This window comes from Athene noctua, chromosome 4 (assembly GCF_965140245.1).
Source record: "Athene noctua chromosome 4, bAthNoc1.hap1.1, whole genome shotgun sequence".
Taxonomy (NCBI): domain Eukaryota; kingdom Metazoa; phylum Chordata; class Aves; order Strigiformes; family Strigidae; genus Athene; species Athene noctua.
This window is the reverse complement of record NC_134040.1, coordinates 67,819,385-67,843,624: the sequence shown is the minus strand read 5'-3', so window position 1 is coordinate 67,843,624 and position 24,240 is coordinate 67,819,385. Positions and strand designations below refer to the sequence as shown.

At 37.7% G+C, this 24,240-nt stretch overlaps 1 protein-coding gene across 4 annotated transcripts; it reads left to right on the top strand.

Annotated features, from left to right (window-relative positions):
* Positions 1-23,693, top strand: MAP9 (microtubule associated protein 9). Of its 4 annotated transcripts, XM_074905657.1 has the most exons (14): positions 1-247; positions 1,215-1,311; positions 2,550-2,975; positions 5,231-5,307; positions 5,688-5,799; positions 8,111-8,364; positions 9,187-9,245; positions 9,789-9,954; positions 11,042-11,131; positions 11,843-12,004; positions 12,447-12,592; positions 13,310-13,442; positions 15,483-15,492; positions 19,139-23,693. In XM_074905657.1, exons 1-14 carry the CDS (start codon positions 191-193, stop codon positions 19,249-19,251), a joined length of 1,902 nt encoding a protein of 633 aa, XP_074761758.1. In that variant the 5' UTR covers positions 1-190; the 3' UTR covers positions 19,252-23,693. The 4 variants fall into 4 exon arrangements, with proteins under 4 accessions (XP_074761758.1, XP_074761759.1, XP_074761762.1 ...); XM_074905658.1 differs by lacking the exons at positions 5,231-5,307; positions 5,688-5,799; positions 15,483-15,492 and having other exon boundaries at positions 19,129-23,693; XM_074905661.1 differs by lacking the exons at positions 5,231-5,307; positions 5,688-5,799; positions 15,483-15,492; positions 19,139-23,693 and having other exon boundaries at positions 12,447-12,659; positions 13,310-13,443.
* Positions 23,694-24,240: the final 547 nt, after the last annotated feature.

Here is a 24,240-nt window from a genome sequence, read left to right as displayed (position 1 = left end):
CCGCGGCCTGAAGGAGGCGGCGCTCCGCCGGCAGGTCCCGGGCCGCCGCCGCCCGCCCTTTACCCGGTCTCTCCTGCGCGGCGGAGTTGCCGGGCGACGGGCGGAGCCGTGGCTCTCGGGGGAGCCGTGGCTCTCGGAGGGCCGGCTGGCGGCCGGAGGCGCTGCCCGGCGGGAGCGGGAGGCCGCCACCATGTCGGGGGCAGGCGGCGGCGGCCGGCGGGCGGTGAGGCGGCGCAGCGCGGCGGAGGTGAGCGGGGGCGGCGGCAGGCCGCGGGCGGGGGCCTGCCTGTGGGCCGGGGAACGGCGCGGCGGCCTCTGGCTGCGGCTGCGAATACAGTCACTTGCTGTTAAAGACTGCACGCCCAAAAAAGCAGATTTGCTGTCGAAATTAAAACCGGGAATGAGGTCTCCTTCTGCGTGGGCGCTAGAAGCTGCTCCCCGTGCATAACCTGGGGAGCAGTTGCTGTAAGGCGTGAGGAACCTGACCTCCCTGTTCCTGGTAGTCCTGAAAAATGGCTCTGGCTAATGGACCAGCAGCGGCCGACAGCAGGTGCCTCGGGAAGAGGGTAAGGCCCATGTCAAACAACCTGCTCTCAAGCCTTCAGTGGTTTGTGGCTCTAGGTCTTCCAATCTGGAGAGACTGCTGCATTTTGTAATGTATTTTAATCTATAAGTAAGGCCACTTGCATTCAGAGCCCATGTAAACGTGTGCCTGTGATGTCCTGCAGCAAAGAGTCCAGAGTATCAGTGGCCACTTACATGAAGTCCGTCCATTGTTTTGGGCCTGCCACCTGCTTCAGGTTCTTGTACTGCAGCAGTCAGTGATGAGGTAGTCCCTGCTCACCACCTCTGCCACGGATGACTGTACAGACCTTTTTGTTGTACTCTTGCCAATCAAAACATATAAAAGGGGGAGAATATGTCACATGATACGGGGTCATTATTGCCAGAGAGATCTGCAAGATAAATTTCTTATGAAGAGGAAATATAAATTAATATGTGGAGGGGTTTTTTTAAACACAGAAAAATTGGGAAAGTTATGATAGAGTGAAAACACTGTATTTTACTTATCCTTCACAGTAATGTTCAGTTAAACAGGTTAATCTCTGTTGCTCAGTTTTACTGTTGTTCTGTGTGGGAGGGGGGAATTAGTGCTGAAATTGAGGAAGTGAATCTTCCTTTCTGTATAAGAGTTATTTGTGAAACCATTTCAGGATAAGCCCCAAGAAGCAAATTCTGCTCATGCATCAAGAGAGCAAACAGCTGAATACTCAGACGACTTTGAAAGTGACGAAGATGACATGATAAATGGTAAGACAGACTTAAATCTTTTTCTTTGTGTTCTTTCTGTCCTCAACAAATTGCTACATCACAGACAATTTTTGTGGGTCAATATGTTTTAATGTTCCAAGACTTCATATTTTAACAACTTCTGGATCACTTAGTCCTCCTCTTCCAAGTTAGGAGCAGAAGTTGGTGGTGGTGCCAGCCTCCTAGTCCAGACAGTCTGTGCTGTTTCCTGCAGTTCTGGTGCCCAGGTTTACTCCTTAGCTATGTAGTTTACTCTACACCTGGATGAAACAGTAGCACACAGTACTGTCAGTGAAAGTGGATATGGACAGAGAGAAAGGCATGTTGTTGTCTTACTGTTTTCCCAGTCTGGACAATCACTGGGCTGCAGGACACAGGGCAGAACAAACCAGGAACAGGTTTGAGCTGGCTCTTATTCTTGGGCCAAGATGTGCTTGATATTTGGTAATGTTTATGTTTAGTCTGATGAGGTGAGCCGAATAGCTCTTCTTCCTCCTGGTATGATGCTGCATGTCAAGGAAAATAAGAATCTTAAATATCATGATGTATTTTTTAAAGGGCTTCCTCTGTGTCCTGTTTTTCATTCACATATGAAACATCTTTTAAAAGTTCATGGGATGCTTTAATTTTCCTTTCCTGACAAGATTTAGAAAAGAAGTCCTTTGTCATTAAATATGTTACTCGACTATCATGACATTCTTTTGTCATCTTCCGCGAGCATTTGAGCTCTGAAATAAAGTCAGTTAGAAATAACAGGCTACAGGAAGATAAAAATATTTTTGTTAAACATGTGAATGTTAGCATTGGAGCAGATAAATCCTTCAAGTATCTTTTAGTAGATTTCAGATGGAACAGAAGTGAAGAGAATAGAAGGGGAGGATGAATTCTGATAACCAAACATGCCTAGCTTTGCTGTTGTCTTGCTTCTACTTCTTATGGTATTGGAAATGGTTTTTTAGAAGGAATTTAAATTGCATGACAGGTAAGAATTAACCAGTGAATATTTGAATTGTTTGCTTTAGATTGGATCCATGGAAACAGATGACAGGAAAGGAAGTAGAATAAGGATGTAATTTCATGACTTTGCAGAGATCAGAGGTGCAGAAAGAGAAATGCTCAGAGATTTAAGTCAGGAGAGTGTTACATGAAAAATACTTCTAAATTATAGAAGATAGAGTTTCTCTGTCCTATTTTTTTCCACTTGTCTCAAATGGAAGTTGATGATGTGCTATTTTCAGGTATGGGGGAAGAATTTAATGAAAGTAATTCAGGTGCTGAAAGCACTAAGAAGTCAGTTGCTGCTGAGAGTCCTCTATCCGATGATGATGCTTCACAAAAAACAGATCCAAAAAATGAAGCTGCTGATGATGTGACTTTATCCTTTCATGAAAAGAAGCTTCAGCAAATAATGCTTTTAGAAAGTGAAAACATACAGGATGACAGAAAAGATAGCGAAGAAGAATGTTTGGAAAGTCGAGATGAGAGTGATGACAGAAAAAATAATGAAGAGTGTTCAGCTGCTGAAGAAGTGCCATGTGATAATAGTGAAAGTGACCCTTGTAACTACTTGCCTATTCATGAAGTACAGACAAAAAGAAATCAAGAGGAAAACAAACCGATACCAAAGCTACGGGTGCACAAAACAATAAATGCTTCAGCATCAGGTGAAAAGAAGACATTTGAATGTTGTTGTTGTACTTGCTTAGCCATATTACAGTATTTTAAAATGTTATAATTTGGGTTATTTTCAGTATCAGCTGCTTTGGCTTGCAGGAAATTTATTCAATATTCTTCTAAAAATACGTGTTTTGATAACCTCCAGCTGCCAGAGGGTAAACTGAACCAGTGTGGGCCAAGTAGCAGGAGGTTCATGTTTGCCTTTTCCTTTCAGGAGATAAAAAACAGCTGTTTGGGTAACTAAAGTTCAGCATTCCATCAATACATGTCTGGAAGGTGTGGGAGGACTACAGAGTTGCCTTCTCTGTGTGTGCATAGTGCAGAAAGCCATAATGACACAGTGTCCACAGCATCCTTGCACCCTTTAATGAGAAGGTCCTCAACCAGTCATCCCTTCTCTGTGACCAGTGAAGTTGGACCACAGTGTTCACAAATAAAGTGTCGAGGTTGCGATGCTGAGACATCATGGTGCTGTAATGTAACAGAATGTCAGAAAACAAGCTGTAACCAAAACGTTTATGAATGGTAGACTTCTCACCATCACAAAGTTAAAATTTCAAATGACCTTTTACTTTGAAGATGCTGAGCCAGTTTGGATGTATAGTCAAACATGAAAAAACGTGAACTTTAGTAAGAACAGTTTAATTCCTTTTTAATAGGCAAAGTGTAAGCTGGAATTCTGCTAGTTGACTATATGTGCTTTTACAAATTTAAAATGTCGAAAGAGGTCAGATTTTATGTGCTTCATAATATGACAATAATTTGTCCTGTTTGGTGTTGAGAGAAATTTATGGCTGTGATGGAAAATTACAACTTTGAGTTGATAGAGCATGATTAGTGATAACAGCTTCTTTTCTTCTTTCCACATGATGGCACCAAAGTGCCAGATATTTGCTTGTGCCGCTGGGCACTGCAGATGTCTTTCCTGACCAGTATGCCTGTGGAGTTTGAGAGTGGCAGAAAAAATTTGAAGTACTCCTTTTCTTCATGTGAATCTAAGTAATACTGTGATACTAGCTTATTGTCTTCAATAGTCAACCATTGTAAATTTTCTTATGTTAAAAAAATTGATCTGTATCCAACAGAGGAGGTGACTATCCAGAGACTAATCAGCGTTTTCTGCTCCTTTGATTTCTCTTGTGATTTAGTGCATGGCTAAACTGTCAGTGTACTTGTAGGAATATCGTTGTGACCTCTTAGGTGTCTAAACTTCACAATAACTGTATAATTAGACTTTAGGCAGATGAGTGTGCTGGATAGGCATGGTGATTCTCCCATTTCCTGTGACAGATTTGTATGAACTAGGATTTAAGAAATGCTTTCATGCTAATGTGAAGAATTAGATAAGCATTCCTCTGTGGAATACATAAAAAGGCGGCAGGTAGAAAGCCATTGTATGGCTTGATCTTGTTGGTGGTAGGGCAGGGGGAAGGAAAGATGAAGAAGATAGGATTACTAAGCAGGAGGAAGGTGAAGAGCCAGAGGGTAGAAATCTGTAAGAAGTTGCATGGTGGTTCTGCTGCCCAGTGGCTGCCTTAGGGAGGGAACAGAGACATCACTGAAGAGGCTAGAAAATACACTGAAAGGCCTCCCCTTTGCATTTCGCATGATGTGTCCTCCTACCCGGCCTTGTTCTGTTCTGCACCATGCAGAGAGGCAGTCTTCCCGTTGTATCTTTGCTAGTGGAGAACTGGACAAGCAGAATAGCAAGAAGGTTTTCTTTACGACAGTGCTGTGTTACATACATGCTCTTTTCTGTAGTTATGAAAACTCTGTCTCTCTAATTGCAGATAAGCCCTTGAGTGTAGTTTCAATATATACAGAGATAATAAGTGGAAAAAATAAGTTAATAGAATGTCTATGTAGAGATTATATTAGAAGCTTTAAAACTTCCATTACTTGCTGTAAAAGTGGCTGTAACTGTTTATATAGCTGCTTGTATATGGCCTCACTGTGTTAAGAAAGCTATGCTATTATTTAAATAGCTATTTAACTGAAAATACTTTGTTGAATCTATCTTGGCAAAACAGTGTTCCAGGATAAAATGTCTTTAACTAGACATAACTGAAGTGATAGTGTTTATTTTCAGCTGATAATATCAGCATTTCTTTGTTAGATAGCTGTTATAAACGATCACCTCATCCAAGAAGTATTTTGAGAAAATGTGATCCTGTGGAAAATAATGAGCTTAATAGGTCAGAAGGAACAATAGCTTCTAGAAACGGATTTTCTTTGTTTTCAGCACCATCATCCCTAACTACTCTGAATGTCCAAGCTATGCCCAAGAAAAAACTGCTTGATGAAAGCCCTGGTCCTGAAGTAAGAGAGGATATGTATTGATTTTTTTTTTTTTTTTTTTTTACCATCTACATTGGAAACTTTAGAAACTAACTTTTACTTAGATGGCAATATTTTGGGGAAGAAAAATAGGACAAAAATATGAGTGGGGAAAAAAATGTCTTTGCCAGTAGTATTCTTATGATGAAGGCCAGATAAGTGAACATAATTTCTTTTTCTTTTGTGATGGCTTGCAGCCTTACATGCTGATGGATTTTTATTTCTCCAAATGTAAAACAAGAATTACACTTTTCGTAGAGAATTCTGAACAAACATTCTGTCAAAGTGTTATAAAGTCAAGTCAAATTACACTGATGTGTTACAAATTGCTCACTTGTTTATTTGTCACTCTCTGATCTAAGGGTCCATGGCTAGAAAGTACTTCACCACAATTTTCCATAAATTTTACTTCCCACAATGAAAGATCTGGGGACTCCAATTTACTGATGTGTGGAGAAACACCACCTGTAAAAGGTAGAACTTAAATACGTACACTCAGACAAATGTTACCATTTATACCTTAGTAGTATCTAATGGTCCAATACAAGTTTTCTTAAAATCAATGACATTCTTAATTTCCTTTCTATTCTCTTTTAGTATCTTTCTCATGCCTTAGTGTCTCCTCCTGTTCTGGTTTTGAGAATGGCCCAGTCTCATGCTTGCGGTTATGTCCACATACAGTATTATCCCAAGTACTGAGAAATGTGGCCCTAGAGGTATCCCAGAAATGGAGTGGAACGGATTAAAGTTTGGGCTAAATTTCACTTTTGTACTTTGACTTACGTCATTGTCTAAGCATCTTTGAGACTTAAAACAAGTCCATTTTGCAATCAATATGACTAGGGTGAACCTTTTACTTCTTCCTGCACCTTTTCTACAAAGTTTAATACAAACTAAGTAATGTTTTTCTTTTTTTTTTTTTTTATTTGTAAATACCTAACAGTTCTTAGAAGATGTGCAGACCCTTTAAGAAATATCACGTATGTGGACATCTCAGCAGTATGCATTGAATTTATCTTTCACAGTCCCCTTTTTCAACTGGTTACAAAACATCCATGGACCCCAGATTAAAAAACACTGGAATAGACCGTTAGACACCTTTTTTTTTAATTTGCTAAGGGAATCATGCTGGGGGGTAATTTGCTCTGTGCAGGACTGTAATGTGTAACATAGTCTGTGGGATGCAGCAAGAAGTCTATACACTGCAGCCTAATGAGATAAAACATAGGGCTTGGCTTGAATAATTTAGTGTAGAAAGGTGAATAAAAGTAGAAAACACAGGCAATTTACTGAGTAGTAAATAAGAAATATGCTTAGATCTGTGTTTAATTGCAGTTCTTTTTTATATTTTGCTGAGACCTTGGGTTTGAAAATTTGTTTGGTATAGCTTGATGTTTTAAAACATCATTAATGAAATAATGTCGTGGGAGAGTTTGTGCGGGGAAAAGGATATAAGCATCAGTGTACTGGAATGGGTAGATTCTCCCAAGTGCAGGGACAACATAAGAGGAAGAGAATAATAAAGGTGGTGTTGTCAGGACAAAGGAGAACCTAGAAACAACAATGATACAGAGTCTTCAGTGAAAAGTGGAGGAGAAGGAATTGGAAAAGATTGTTTAAATATGATGCTGAAATGTGCAGTATAAGAATTCCAAGCAGACCAATCAAACTTGTATAGCTTGAACTGTCAGGAAAGAAATTAGGATAATAATAATGTTGGGTTTTATGTGGCATTTCTCAGCTAGCCATGGGAGGGTTAGTATTTTGTATCCGTTTTGCAAATGGAGCCAAACTGACTTGTGCGTGAAGTTCATGCAACAGAGTGCTTGCAGTCAGCAGTAAATCTGCTGTCACCAGTGTCCTGTGCACTGAGTGCTGCAGCTTAATCAGAATTGTACAGTTTATATACAGTTGTACTCACTAGGAAGTGTGAAGTAAAATATGAAAGTTTACATATCCACAGAGGATAGGAAATGGTTCATATAAATTCAGAATTCTTGTCACCTTGAATTTATCTTCATCTCTGTAAATCTAGGTTAAATGTCTTAGATTATCAGCACTGATATTCCTTTCTTCAGGTAACTTGAAGTTAATCTCTAATCCACAACTTATATTTCTTTTAAGAATTCCATCAGAAAATTGTGGAAGAGTGTAGTTTGGAGTTTACCATGACCTTTTTTGGTTTGTGTCTGAATTGTTTTACAAATTTAGGTCTCTGCATTCATGGCTGTTCAGATCTGATAAAAATATTTTTTTTTAAGTATTATTAATAAAGTGTTTCATAAATGACAATTTCACCACTTAGGCATACATTTAAATTGAGGTGATGTGTTGTTTAAATCCCCACCTCAGAATCTTTCCATTATTTTCTTGTGTGACCCACATGCCTGAAAAACACAAAGTGGTTTTTGCTACCCAAATCGTTGTACAGACTTCATTATTAGTTTGCTAAATGTCAGAAGAGCTCTTGCTGTGATTGCAGTGGCTCTTGCTTTTGGTTTCCGCACTAGAACCATGTTTGGGTGGTAGGGCAGATGGGAAGTTTTGCCTTTGTCATGATCTCACATTCTGTAACATTAATTAAAACTTCAGTTGCTACTCCAGTCTTACATTTAAATACAAGTGAATATTTTCTCATTAGTCCATATAGTTCTTAGAAAGAAGTACACAGAAAATACATTGTATCAAATTTAGTAATATGTTTCATAAACAGGTGTCTTTAGTACAGAAATAACAATGTTCAGAAACAATGAAATTGTCCACTCAATCTTTTTTCTCCTGTTAGATCAAGATGAGATGATCAGCACCAGTGACTTGAAACTGGAGGACAATAATAGAAAATCCCCTTCTGTGACAGAAGTAACGATGACCACAGTATATGAGAAAACAAAGAAATTAGAAAAGTCACCAGTTGACAGTTCAGATGAAACACTGAAAATAGTGGAGGGGCAAATAGTAACTGATACAATACGGGAGGTGTCAGTGAATGATCCGTCTGAGTGTGGGGAGGCAAAGAACACTTCAAAAGACTCTGTCAAGGTATTGTGCATTTTTACCATTGGTTGGAACAGTGACCTAGAAGTACAGTGAAAAGTGTCATGAAGTTGCTGTTGGTACCTTAAATGTGTAGAACTCTGTAAAGCTGACAATTTACCCCTGGCTTCTAGAGCTGAGGCTCTTACAAATTCTGTACAGCTTTATGGAAGACTTTACACAAACCATTTTTAAATAAACCAGATATAGGTGTTGAAATGTGTGTTTTCCAGTCTTAAGCAAATACCCTTATCCAAGTAAAAATGTCAGATCTCTGCTGTGAAGTTAACTGAATTGCAATGAGCAGCGTATGTTGGCGGAGGATGGAATCCCTGGTGTGACTTCAGTAATGGATAAGATACAAAGCACTTTAAGCTTTATTGCAAGAAAGAAAATATGTGGATATATATATAATTGTTAAAGCTAAATATTAAGAACAGTTAAAAGTGTATTGGTATAATAACAAGGCTGGGTTCTTTTTATTCCTTTGTATTTCTAAACTATGGACTATATTTTTATATAATATAAAGATACATTTCTAGGTGCCATTCCAAAAAGGTACATTCTGAAAGTTTGGTTGGTTGGTTGGTTTGGGTTTTTTTTTTTTTAAACTTTCTTACCCTGTACTGAACCCTTTCTATATTAGTGGCTTTCTTGCATATTTTTCTGCCACCACAGAATCACAGAACATCTCAAGTTAGAAGGGACCCATAAAGATCATCAAGTCCAATTCCCAACATCCTTGTTAGTTTGTAAAAATCTGTTTCATCCTTATCTAGTCCTGTTGCTTGAGAGACTATAATTTTATTTTTCTTCTGTGTTTCTTAGAAACTGAGTGAAACAAAGGAGAGAGTTTTACAAAACCCAAAAGCTTCTTTATCTGACAGGTAAGAGAAAGACACTGTGTATCATAGTCTGCAGAGTGTAAGGTGCATGTAAATGCCGTGGCAGTGCTGCTTCACTCTTGTTTTCTGTCAGCATTGTCTTCACTCTTGACAACTTCTGTTCATCTGTGGAAAACAGTTTAGTAGATGTGGCATATTTTTATAACCCTTGTTCAGGGTTAGATCAGATCCGACGTCCAAGTCTTTTGCCAATGTCTATGATGAGTGCATGCTGCTGGATCCACAAGTGAATCCAGTCCATATTGTCATTATAGGACTTAAGCTGCTTTGTAGATGAAAGTGTAAGGAATTTGTAAACTTTCTTGTGCTGGATTTGTAGAGTAGTGCCTTGTTTTGACAATAATGAAGCCCTCAGAAGAAAACAGGCTTATTCCTCCTTTCCTTTTCCCCTGTCCTCAGCCAAGTGCATGTAAAAACAGAATCGCATAACTTTTGGTATACACAGAAATAAAAGGAACACCACTTGATACCAGCTACAATAGATGGAAAGATTGTTGATATGTTTGTGTCTTGGTATTTTTATAGATCTCTGTCTTCTGCGCACTTAAAGAAAAAGGCAAAAGCTGTTCCACCAGGTACACCTGTATCATCTCAATATCTGGGATCATTAAAGGTGTTGGAAAATAAACGCACGCAGAAGAACGGTACAGAATTTGACAAAGCAGATAGTTTACAAGCAGCTGTTTACCAGGTAGATCTTAAAAATAAACAAATAAAAAATGAACAAAACCATGAACAAACAAAACTATGTATATAAAGGTCCTGTTACAGGAGTCAACACCTTATTTTTTTGAAATCGGTATTCCTGAGTATATTCCTTGCATATGCTTAGAGGTGTAATAATCCTTTTATTCTGTTGGTTACACTTTTTCATCAAATTAAAACTAAAAAGCTGATGAGAGGGGCATGCCATGGTTCATAATTTGTGTCAAACTGTTTGCAGGCAAAGAGAATATTTTCCTATATTTCTACTTCTTCCTTAACATAAGGAAGTGTGTAAAGTTTCTTTTCCTGATATGTTCTATTCAGTCAGCATTCAGGAAAAGTGGAACCAAGTCTAGTATTCTCTCCAGAAGGTTAATCTATTTGGATTCTGTGTAGAATTTCACAACAATTAGTTTGTGGGTTCCCATAGATTTTTGCTACTAATCTGTGTGAGAACTTTCATTAACAGATGCTGTTCATATTGGCAGGTGGTTTTAATACTTGTTACAGTTCTGGAACAAAATTTAGAACCTCAAATCCATATTTATATCATCTCCATAATTTTTAAAGGTAAAATAGGCTTCATTTAGGACACTTCTGTCTCTAAGCAGCATACCAAATATATAATTCAATCTTGCAAATTTAAGTCTGATTCTGCAAATGGCTCATAACACTTTAAGTCTCACTCTTCCTAGTTGGATTTTATTCTCTTTAATTATAGGTATTTGCAAGAGAGACAATAAATGTAAAGAATATTCCTATATACCAAGTGATAAGAATCTTTATTCCATTTTTCTTCTTCATTTTTTTTCTAATGTTTCTTGTTTTCTTGAATATTTTTGTTAAAGATCCTTAAGCTTTTTTATATTTTGTAGCTATGACTTCTGAACCTTAGATTTTTTTGATCACAGTGTTTGTGTGATCACAGCTTAGTCTTCTACATGGGATAATTTAAGTAGCACATGAAGAATTAAGAGTAATTTTGGTGGTCATTATGGTTGTTTTTACAGAACATTTTAATTACACCTTAAAAAGACTTTAAAAGTCTAAAAGTCTCCTAATGATTCTTACAGAATTGGTTGGAAAAGAAAAGGGTCTTTCTATTGGAATTAAAGAGAACTGAAAAGAAGAAAGCTGAAAATCTAAGGAACAATGCTGAAGAGGTTTGTTTATGTTCTTGTTTAAAAAGGCGACAAACGGTAATTCTTTGAAGTATGCTTACCTATGCTTTCTGCCTAATTACATCGCTCTGCTGTTTTAAGGCATCTGTTTTTCTCTAAATAGCATACAGTGAGTTGAAACAGTAAAGGGCATGTCCCACTTGTTATGCTTGCTGCAAAAGGGGTGTGGTTGATGCTTCCATCCACATTTACATAAGGTATGTTAAAAGTGTGCTGCTTAGATTAATTTTCAGCTTTCTTTAAAAAGACTTTGAGATGCTCAACCCATCAGGTATTAAATTTTGATTTGTCATCTGTTAGAAAATGAGTTTGCTCCCTACCTCAAGAGATGCTTATTTACAGAGGACTGTATTTTAAATAGTACCATACACAATTCCTAGATTTGGCTTTTAAGTATTTAATATGTTTTGCTTCTAGGCATTTAACATGTATTTCATATTCTCCTAAACATATTTTGCATGAGTAGTATGTCTCATTTGGTTAAGTTAAATTAAAAATGAGTATAGGAAAGAAATGCTCTATATAGTTCAAATTTAATTTTGAGCATTACTTGGCATGTTGTGTGCAAATCAGTTTCCATTTCTTTATTGCTCCATTTAATCCTACATTTGATAATAAGTTTAAAGCATACTATTTCAGTTATAGTTTTATATTTAAATGTATTTTAAATGTAGACCGTTATTTTCAATCTAGAAAGAAGCTGTTAAAAGAGAGGAAGCAGTTGCATCTTTTGAAGCCTGGAAAAAAAAGAAAGGAAGAGAAGCAAAGAAGTTAAGTGAAAAAAAGAAGCTTGAGGAACTTAAGAGAGAGAAAGCAGCAGAACAGAATGAGGAAAAAGCAGAAGCAGCACAGAAGGTGTGATTGGAAATATGTACATAAATGCGTATTGGATGTGATTCAAGAAATTGTTGAGAATAATTTTGATTAATCCAGCAAGAGGTGGGAATGAATTAGATTCTAAAATCTGAACGTGGTTAACTTTTGAAGAAAGCTCATATTAGATTCTGTTCTGTTGGAAGTATCTAATGTTTACATTTGCACACAAACAGGCATTTTTCCGTATTTGGATTCTATTAACTGAATGTAAAATAAACTCCATATAAATATGTTGGCAATGAACTGTTACTTACTGGGAAAAAGAATATAATTCTTTTTAGGTATAGTGATACGCACTTCTGATGAATGCTACAAACAAATATTCTAAAATTTGAATGTGTAGAAATTATAAAAAATAATAAGCAGAGTATTGACAAGAAGGTGAGGGGTAACATTTCTAATGAATCTGTGTTTTCTTTAGGCATTCGAAAAATGGAAAGAAAGAAAAGTGGAATATTTAAGAGAACAAATCAGAAAGGAAAAACAGTCTGAAAGAATCAGGAGGAAAAAAGAAGAGGAACTGGTTGCAGAGAAGAGGAGAGACAGCATGTCAGCAGTTGAAAAATGGTGCTGCCCCACTGGGTTTTGGAATATCATAGTTTACCAAATCTTTGCTTACAGATGCAATAGATCTGTGAGTGCCTGATGTGCTTTTAATTGGGACACAGTGGCGTGCTTGGGATCAGGTGCTTCAGTCCCAATGGAGAACAAGTATAACAATGAGAACAAGCTGTAGAGCTTCTTTCAGTTTAGTGACTTATATGCCTTCCCCCTCAAAAGGCTACGCAGAGATACTGCAACTGACAAAGTAAGGTTCAATGAGTAGTATAATGTCTTATGTGATTAGTCTCACGCTTCATTACTAAGCCATAGGAAGGAAGGTAAGTCTTTATCTTAAAAGTTTTGTGGAATACAATATATGAATGTAGATGTAGTCAGAAGCAAATGACATGTCTGCTGAAGAAATTCATTCTTAGTTTTACAAGCCAAGAGTTCTCACAGACCATGTGCAACTTACTATTACCCACAGAAACTTTGAATCTCATTTTTTATATGATACTAAATGAAGAGGAAAGTAGTACAGAAAAGGTGATGCTGTAATAGAATAGTAGGTTCATTTATACATTCGTTACATAATATATAAAGGTGGATTTCAAAGATTTTAAAATAATGTATTCTTGATCTTTTATTAAACACGTAAAATATCTCTTTTCACCCAATTTAGTTATTAGTCACAGATGCAGCATTAGTCTGTTACATGATGATCTCCTTCTCACTACACAGGAATGAAAGGAAGGAAGAATATATAAAACAGAAGAAAATAGAAAAAATTGTAGAGAGAAGAAACCAAGAAATACAACAGGCAAAGAAGGAAGAAAAAAGTAAAAAGGCTATGGAGGAATATGAAAGATGGCTGGTATTTATTTTTTTTTTCACTTTGTCAAAACAAAAAAGATTAGTAATGAGTGTGTAAACTTTTGTATTGTAATACTCATGGTTTTTCATGCTGCTATGAGAGAGGCCAGATGATGGCAGTATTACATAGCTAGTCCCCCAAAATTCATGAGCAAATTGATGATAAAATATGGTGGGCTTGATATTTAGCATACATGGAAAATGTATTCTCCCTACCTACATGTCATAGAGTTTTAAATTTCATAGTTTTCATTTTTTGACATTCGGTGTCAGGAGCAACCATCTCTGAAAGGCCCTCACAAAACCTGCAAAGCCAGGCAGCATCAGCAGCTGCAGCAATGAGTGCATATACATTCAAGGAGTATTTAAAGTGGAGACTTGCATACCTTAAAATTGATAAAAGCACTTGTAATGAGGTTTGAGATTATCTCCATTTACAAGAAAGGGTGGAACTCTCATGCTCCCAATTATATTTTTCCTACAACAGTGTACTTTGGTCACAGTTGTTAAGCAGTAAACTAATCTAGTATTCTAGTCCCTGCAGTAAGGCATGGTTGGTTTTTTCCTTGCTACAGGAAAGACAAATGAGAAGATCACTAATATTCTTAGCATACGTTGTTTTCTTAGACATGTGACTTGCTACTTAAAGAAGAACCTACATTTTTCATCCTCACGCTGTGACCCATTCATCATACTGTCTTTCACAGTTTCCTTAGTCTGAGAGTGTTTCTTCTATTGTTTCTCTTCCTTGTGATTTCTGGCATGCATCCTGTACATACAGTCTCTGTTGCCATTTGTAAGAATTGGATCTTGCAACTCAGCTGGCCTAATGTCCTTACAGAGATGCATTTGTACTGTCAATAGCTTAAAGTCTTTTCCAGAGTATCTAGTGGGTTTTCTGTTTAGGTTTGGTTGGTTGGTTGGTTTTTGGTGGGAAAGGGATAGATAAGAACTGAGGCAGGCAGATATGTGGGTGTGAGACAGATCTTACAAGGACAATAATCCTTTACTTGCCTAACTCAAAAATATGCAGTTAGGCAAGAGCCTGCATGTTTTCCCTTCTCTCTATTTTCAAACCTTTTTAGTTTTAGGCTTAAGTCTTTTAAGATCTTCTTTGACCTGATCTCCTGTTGAAATACCTCTGATCTGTGTAATCATTAGTAAGAACTGTTTTCTCTGGTCCCCTTTATCAAGTGATATCCAGTTCAGTTTTGTCAAACAATTAATGTCTTATCTTAGATTATTTCTTGCTTAGTTGATATTCCTGGTTCCCAAGGAAGGAAGTACTATACTTTGAGTAGTAGCTAACACTCTGTCTTGGTATGGCTTGCTTACTGAGGCTGTCCTCAGTTAGCATAGTTGAACCAAAGCATGCATGCTACCTCTTACTGTACATTTAACTTCTTTGCCCTTGGACTCTGTAGGAAGGTAAAAAAATTATCCCTTTTTTTGGAAATGAAATCTGCTGCTTCACACAGACTCTCCTGTTCAAATTCCTGAGGTCATCCCTTCACTTCAGTGGGTTTATTAATACAAATTTCAGTAGTTGGAGGAATGACCAGACCTAAATGGATATACATGTGCCTACCTGAGAGGAGCATGTACACTTTGAAAAATAAACAGGTGTTGGAAGATGTGATAGGTTCTGCATTGGTTGGCACAGGTACCTCTAAAATTATCTCATTTTCAGTGTCTGTCTGCAGGTGTTGACTGATGTGTCTCATGCTCATTCTTCACATTTTACTTTCTGAAACTGTTCTGGGGTTTGCAGCTGACATACCTTTATTTGAGAAGGTGTATTGGGCAATGGCTCTGTCATCGTGTTTGGCCCAAATATTATCTGGCTTTGTGTAGTAATAGAGAAAATACACACCTTCAGTGAACTGCAGGAGAGAAACACCAGTAAATTTGTCAATTTATTATCAAGGGAACTAAAATGATATCTGCCTACAGGTAGATAAACAGGGATCAACTCTGAGAGAGCAGAATTGTGGAAGTCTCTGAACCATATTATTTCAGATAAGAGGATCTTTGTATGAAGGGAAATAAGAGTAACATAATGGGAGATACTCTAATATCTTTTAACGTTCACCAGAAATAAATGTGTAAATTCATCCTCAGCTTTCCTGAACCAGGTGTTGACCATAATGCATGGGTAAAACAGACATAAAAATCTTCTTTTTACTTCTAAAATATAAGAAACATCTGCTTTTATGTTAATGGGAATTCTGTTCCTTATACTTTTAGAGATCATTGTGTGAATGTTTGGTAACATAAGTGCATAGAGAAGATTTACTTTTTAAGCATTAAAATAAATACCCTGAAAAAGGCTATTCACACTTGTGAAATACTACATAAAAAGGATAATCTTCAGATGAGGAACTTTACTATTGCTGAGAAAATTTAAGCTTCTGAGTTTTTTGTTTCTTTCATAGTATTTGCCTCTTGCTACTCACCGAGTACTCTTCAAGCCAGTCTAAATGATGTGCTTGATAAATGATCATTTTATACTTTAATATGTACTACCAGTATCTGATGCTTGTCATTGACGTGCACCTATTCTGAGGAGTAGAACTTGGAGAAGAATCATGTAGAAAGTTCATCACGACAGATCAGTGTAGTTTCCGTTATTTTTGAGCTAGAAATCTTGATACCTGTTTTCTGTAGAGAAAAGTGAGTATCCTACATATGTTCTCCATTTTATGTGGTAAACATTAACCTAGTATGAGTTGAAGACAAGTAAGGCTGCTCGCAGATAATTCTTGAACATTCATCAGTATAGTAAGGTTAAGTGCCCTAGAATAATTTTACCTTAAGGTTGAGCATGCTCAACATATCTTTTTGCCATTCTAAAGCTGTTTAAAAACATCAGTAAATGATGTACTGGATGAGTCTTATGGTTTTCTTGCTTTTCTGGGTTAGAAACAGCTGACATGGGTTATTCATGTGGTTTAATAAGATCTATCTGAAAATACTTTCTATATTGGAATTTTAATCTCCTGAAATTGCAATATGTTTAGAAATAAGGCTGTTATTGCTATTCCTCTTAAATGTTGTAAGGCTTCTGTACTATCTAAAATTCAATTATTATATAGCAGTCTTACTGCTAAAGAATGTGATCTTTGCAGAATTTTGTAAGTGAAAAATGTATTCATCTTACTAGGCTATTGAGTAGGAAAGTTCCACGGAGAAATCAAGCCATACAATCGAGTTGATCTAGTGTATGACAAGCTACAGTTATTGCTTTAATCTTTCACTGTTTCTGTTACTTTTCTCCTTTTAGTGCAAATAACATCTTGTTTATTATTTTAGGGAAGATTTATATCAGTTATGTCTTGTGAGAATGTGGACTGTCGTTAGGACTAGAACATAAAAAGCTTTCTGTGTGTTGAAGGCAGGGAAGAAGCCAGTAATTCTTCATGTCAAATTTATTCTTTTGAAAACCAGTTAAATTAACTCAAGACTCTTTCCTTGCCACTGGGATTCATTCATGAAAATTGAATCTTCAAACCCAAACATTCAAAGCTGAGACATGATTAAAAAATCCAGAGCAACTTTAGTTCCCTGTCTGGGTCAGTGTATGCTTTATCTTTGGTTTGGGGTTTTCATACATGAGTCTGTTGTGTAACATGTACTCTGTAAAGAGTACTTTAAAAAACATGAAATACATACTTTTCTTTGTAACATGTTTTCTCCAATAATTGCCAATACTACTACAATAAGTCCTCTATTTTTAAAGAGTTTTCAATTACCTGCCCTGTTGTGTCTTTGACTGTCAAATACAGATTCAGATTCTAAGATTTCTAGAATGTGATTGATTTTTGTAAAAATAAATTGTCTGGATGTGTCCAAATACTCGAAAACAGCAACATGAATCATACATGTGTTCCATTATAGATCACATTCTTCCCAAGCTCATCTGTCTTCTTGCACATATCTTGTCTTTTTTGAAAAATATCACTGATAATGCAGACTCCTTTCCCCTTAGCGTACTAACCAGGTCCCGTTAAGAATTCCTGAAAAAAATATCTTGAACTTGTTCAAAAAACCCAAAGCCACCAGTTATGTTCATCCAAGGAAGATTGTTATGGAAGGAGAAAGAAAGCTAAAGTGTGAAATGACACAGATGAGCCAGAATCTTACAGTGCTACAAGCCCAGTTTCTCCCGGTTGCTTGATATAATTCAGAAAGATACATTTTGTACAGAGAGATAATGTTTTTTTTATTAGACTAACTATGACGAACTTTTGTATCACTTGTTTTAGTAAATGGCATTACTTCCCCATGCAAACCTTGCCTTGCTTTTAATCAGCTTTGCTAGTAATATAACATGAAATAATTGTGTGTTTATTTAGTCAGAGCAGGCATTCCTAACTGAATTGGATCTTCAGATTTATGTTAGCAAAGACCTAAATGGCACAGATTAAAGTCATATTGATATGGCTGATGTTTTAGTGCATGTTATGCTTTTTAAAATTATACATATCACATGTATAGCTGCATGAGTGCGGTTTTACTGCTGCATACGTGGGAAACAAGAAAATTTCCACTCAATCTCCCTTTTCTACAATAATGCTTGTACCCACCTTGATGGTGGTTTTAAGCCTGCATATCCGCATTGCTTCTTTACTACCAGTGATGTGTACGCCAGCTGTTAGTCCTAGGAGTGAGGGCACTGTTCACGTGCCAGAAAGTCAGCTGCTCAGCCACCTTTTACCCACCTGTCAGGTGGGGCTTTGTAAGTTATGCTCTGGTACATAATGTCAAACTAGGCTCCTCCAAGAGAGAAACTACTTTAAGTCGGTAAGTGGTGTGCTCGAGCAGGGATGATACAAGGAAAATTTGCACCTATAAAGAACTCTCCAGTGTACTAAATTGCTCATGCAGATGCACCCTTACATGCTGGTTCTCACATGGTGAAATGGCAGTCATCTTTGCAAAGAAGAATGTTTGTTTTATATAGACCAGAATTCAAAAATAATTATAAATAATTGGAAATTATTTTTTGAATGATGGGTCTCTTGAAAATCATCAGTTAATCAGGCACAAAAAGAATATTGCAAGCATCTTGCTTATTCATCATCATCCTAACCACCCATTGCTGTTTGAAACAACAGAAAATATCATCAGAACCTTGCAGTGCTTATAATGTTAGATATTTGTATATAATTAAATTGTTTAATTCCCAGTTTGTTCCAATACAGGGCAAGTGTGATTTAATAAGCACAGAAAGTTAAAGATGCATCAATGTTCTCATATAATGAGAACAACATATTTAGCATTGTGATTTAGATATCGTCTTAAAGCAAAGAAGTAATTAAGATGAGACTGATTATATACAAGACAAATACAGTACCTAATCCACTAGGCCTTTTTTGGGGCTTTTCGTTTAAATAACACACAAAACCAGCCCATCCTTGAGACGGTCACTGTAATCATAAATGACATCAAATGTGCAGCCTCTTGGGTTGCATTGTGCAGTGTGTGTGCCTGAATCCCTAAAAGGGATGCACTAAGCTCTGAAAGGCTAATCGCCATTGCATGTTAACTTTCCATTTTACACAAGAAAGGTATAACAATAATTGTCATTTTTCTGTTGGTAGAGTTGGGGGTTTTGTGAGAGGTTGGTTTTTTTTTTTGAGGGGGTGGGTGATTTGGGTTTTTTTGACACATCTTTTTATTCTCAGGAAAAGAAAGAGAGGAGAGAGCAGCTTGAGAAGAAGAAGAAGAATTTGCAGGCTGTCCATGGGAATGAAGTCCTTTCTCCCTGGAGTCCACCTGGCAAAGTCACATATTCAAGGAATTACTGAGCAGTCTATTGCCTTCTGTGAGAAAAGATGATCCACATTCTGACGATAGCTCGTCGTTATTTCAATAACAGCTGATTTTCACTGAAAAGCATTATAGATGTTGCATCCTTTCTTTTTGGTTTATTTGATCTCTGCAGTTTAAAGATTGGTTGTCCCTTTCCACTGCTTTAGAAAATGTACTAATTTTTGTAATTCCTCATTTAACTTAGTTTTGCTGAATCCTGTGTTACTTTGTTCCTTTTTGGTGAAAGTGTATGTTCAGAATACCTAAGGCTGGACTCTCGCATTTTTTTTTTTTCACACAATAAGCAGCAGAATGGTTGCTTTTAAGTTACTAGGCCACACTGCTGGGGAGTTAAGTCTGGAAGAAATGCTTTGGGTGAGGGGATGATGTGCAGGGAGATGTTGGCTCTCTTGTGATAGGAAGAAGACAAAAGGCTAAGCAGTATAGTAGGGGGACTTCATTTTTGTACATGAAGAGGCAAGCTAGAGGGAACATAAAATTCTTAGATTATGTTACATTATGAAATATAAAAATAGCTTTTAAATTAAAACTGCATCGAGCAGAAAGAAGATTTCATGGGGCCAAAACCAGCCATGTGATGGTACAAAAGAGACTAGAATCCATATAGTGTAAAATGATCCAGGACTAAGCTGGACTGTAGCTGTTAATTCCATTTCAGGTCTTCATATACATTCCTTAGATTTCCTGCTTCCTACAGGAAACTGTTTTTAGAGGCATGTTTTTCAGTTCACGTAAAATCTTACATAAAAACTGCAAGGGCAGAACAGCGGTACTCCTATGAGGCAAGCTTAGACACTGAAAATTATTTTTTTGGGACCTTAATTTAAAGGCTTCTGTGGTGTTTTTTACATGATCAAGTAAATCCTTCCCAAACCTGTTTTCATCATTGCTAATGAGCTAGTTGCTGAGGTACATGATTAAAATTTCTTCTGTTTTTTCATGGCTATTGTCTCGCTATTTTGGAAACAATGGCAAGACTATGTATCTTTAGAGATCTTCAAATCTCATTTGCCTGCTGTCTAATCTCAAGCTGTTACTTATGTTTGTATTTCCTTATTTGAATTTTTATAATCACTCCAGATCAGACTTGCTCCTCGAGTATGTATACTTAAAAAAACCCCGCAAAAACAACATCACCGACCAAGAAGTAAAAAAACTTAGTCTTTAAATTATAGATGTATTTTCTGAATTGAGAATCTTGCTCCTATTTAGACTGACAGCCCCTTTGGGAAGTCAAAGAAATGTGTGAGAAGTAGACTCGCCTTTTTCACTTGAGTCCTGCGCTGTTCATAAATCACTGAGATACTCTTGAATTCTGCATTTCATGTAACACTGGGGCATCTCCTCAGGAAAGAAAAAACACAAGACCAGCAAACGGATTAATTTCTTTGGTTTCCTGATGTTTCTTGCCTGGTTTTTAACATTTTATGAGAGCCAGTGAAAATTTATAGACATTTGTTTTGGCCATAACTGTTTCTATTACCAGAATGCTGTTCAGGTGAAATTTACTGCTGGCATGTATGTAAAATTTATGTATGTAAGAGTGAAATCAGAAGGATATCTGTTCTGTCTCATTGTTGAATATGGTCCTGTTCATTATTGTTAGTATGAACTGTAGTTCTGTGAATTCCTAATTCAGACCTTTTGCAGAGTTTATGACAGGCATAAGCAGATGCTAGAAAGAAAAGATAAATTTGTTAGAACCAGTAGATAGTGGTGTAATTACCATAATTAACCTAATTTCTATTAATAAGTGTAGGGGAAGGCTTGTAAAATGTACGATATTTTTGTTGCATATGATCTGTTGACAGCAGTCAAGAATTATTTGCTAATCTTGAGAATAATGGTGAGGTTTCACTAGTAGTTGTGGTGCTGGATTTGTGTACCGCCGAATCATCTGACAGGTCAGATTTGATCTATTGTGAGGAATGGTTGCAGATTTGATACAGCTTCTAGATTATTAAGTATTTTTATTGCAGGATCAGGTTTGAGTTATATTGTCTGGTATTTCACATTATATGTCTCAACTTCTAGTTGCCTTTCATGTACCTTGTTCATGGTAGCCCTATTGTGTACTGACATTTTTGAGCACGTCTCCACTGATCCTGCCTCTTGCTTTAAGTTCTGTTTCTTCCTCAAAGGACAACTGTACTGGACCTGGCTTTTATTCTTTTCTTTGCTTCTAGCCTTCTGTCACTGGGCCACTCACCCAGAAATGTTGTGGCTGGAAATTTGTGTTCCACCAAAAAGTCTGGAGAAACTAGGGACATTTATGACACTCTGATGGTTTGACCTTGCCTAAATGCCAGGTACCCAGCAAGTCACTCTGTCACTTCCCCCCCTTCCCCCTTTTTTTTCAACAGGGCAAAAAGGGGAAAGAAAATAAGATAGGAAAAAAACCAGCCTCTTATGGGTAAAACAAAAGCAGTTTTAATATAAGCAAAGTGAAGCAAAGGTCACGGAAGCAAAAAGAAAACAGATAAACACACTTATTCTCTACTTTCTATGAAGAGGCGATGTTGGGCCTTCTTAGGGAGCAGGACTCCAATACATATAGTGGTTGCCTTGGAGGACCAAGGGTGACAGCCACCACCCCACCCCCGTCCTCCTTTCTCCCAGGTTTATACTTGAGCAGACGTCACATGGTCTGGAATATCCCTTTGGTCGGTTCGGGTCAGCTGTCCTGGTTGTGTCCCCTCCCAAGATCTTGCCCCCCCTGTCCCACTGGGGGAAATGTTGGAAAGAGCCTTGGTGCTGCGTAAGCCCTGCTCAGCAGTAGCCACAACACCAGGGTGCTATCAACACCCTGCCAGCTCCCAGCATAAAACACAGCACTGTGAGGCTGCTGTAGGGGAAAACCAATTCTAGCTCAGCCAGACCCAGTACAGACACCCACCCTTTGATTATATACAGTCTGCAGGTAATGCACACTTGATGTCATCCAGTGGACCTTAATGAAAGTAGTGACCTTTTTGCCCCTTCTGTGAGACTCGGATTTGTGCCAATACATCACTCGGATGCTGAACTTCTGGGTAGGGCAGCATTCATACAAGTTCGTGCTAAGCAGCTCTTCTTTTTTCATCTGGGAGCAGGAGATTAGTCAAGAAGGGGAGAGGGCAGGAGAGAGGCTAGAGCTCTCAGAAGCACCCTGACACCTGCAGTCTGCTCTTGCAGAGCCCCTGGAGTCTGGCTGTGTTCTAGGCCATTGGTGTTTTTTCTTGTAGGCTCTTCATAGTAGTACCCATGCTGAGGTTCCTGCACTGCAGCATTCCAGTGCATTGCATTATCAGAGAAGTTCCCAGTTAGGGAATCCTGCACATGAGCTTTTTTGTAGAAATCCAGATTTTTATCTGGCTTAAGCCAGGCTATAGCACAGATATTACAGAGAAGTGAGTATGGGGCTTTCATAAACCCTGGGTCTGGCTCTGGCTGTTACCTTGTGGCAGGTTGGGCATTTTTTTCAGCAGTAGTGGTATCACAATGACTGTATTGACATCCAAAAAGAAAGAATCCACTGCAGACAGAAACTTTGAAGAAGTTGAGAAGATGCCCAGCTAGGGCACCTTCAGTGGGCATTTGAAGAGGTAGAGTAAAATTACAGATAGCAGCAGGAGAGGTAGCAGCATTGCAGCATGGGCAGAATGCGACAGAACTACCAACTCAAAATTGTCCCACCTAAATTTTATGGAAAAATTTCCGAACAAATTTGGGCTAAAGCAGTGATGTGCATCATTGGTCATCTAGGCTTCTAGTAGTTGGAGGCTTGAATTCAGGTTTAGTGAATTCATAGCTATAGTATCATGGGACGATGAGATGTGTGGCAGACAGCGGAGAGCGCTGTGCAGCTGTCATGGTCAGATCAGGAGAGTCTGAGGCAAAGCATGCAGCCTGTCAGAAACAAATCCTCTGGATCTTTATTTTTGCAGTGTCAGGATAGAGCAAGTAAGGTAAGTCCCTATGCTGACATGCCTAGAGTTGAGGGGTGCAAATTAAAAGTGTGGTAGGGGTAGTGACAGAGCTAGAAAAAGGTTTGTCATGTGCCTGTGACTAAACTGAATACAGTATCCTTACTGGATTTAAGCCTCAAGATGATTGGATGAAAAATTTTTGACAGAAGTGGGAAGATACAGGTGACATCTTTCAGAGGAGTGATATACATGGCGCTCACATAAATTCACAACTTTTCAATTAGAAAAAGATGCCGAAGGTCTGTAGACATGGGAAAACAGGTGATAAAACTGTGTGTTTAACTTTTATAGTAAAATTTTAGAGCTTTGTCTAATTTTACATTATAAAAACTTGTACATGTTACAGCATGATGCAAATGTAAAAAATAGAGCTGAGAAATATGAACATATGCACATTTATAAAAAAGTACATGTATCTGTATAAATCCTGTTAATATGTTTATTGATGACAGAGGGAAAGTATTTTGTGTTTAATAAAGTATATTTTAGTATATGTCCTCAATGTTTTCATCAGATCCCAGGATACAAATCTTTAAATAAGGCTTTAATGCATGTAAATGAACTAGAGAAGTGTCCCTAAGCACAAGCTATTCTTTTGTTATTGTTAATGTGATGAGCAGGCAGAGAATTGTATCTCACTGAAGTCGGAGCTTCTGGCACTTCAGCTCTCTCCTCCAGCTCATCGACACTCACTTTTGCTGCCACACCGATGCCAACAAACATTTAAGGAAGGCAGGGGGTTCCAAGTAATAACCTGAAAGATGTTCAGTATCATATTTTTTTTTCCAAAGTATTTCATTCAGGCATTATGTTGTTGCATTGGTGCACTAAAGGGCAGGTTCATGATGAATAATTTTCTATCTCGATTCTCATTCTCGGTAAGAAAGATTGAACGCTGTTCTCCTTTACATCTTCTCTTTCTTTCATATTCACAAAATACTAGGTCATCTTACCTAGTCTGTGTAGCATGGACTGCTGTGCTTCACTTGGTTAATT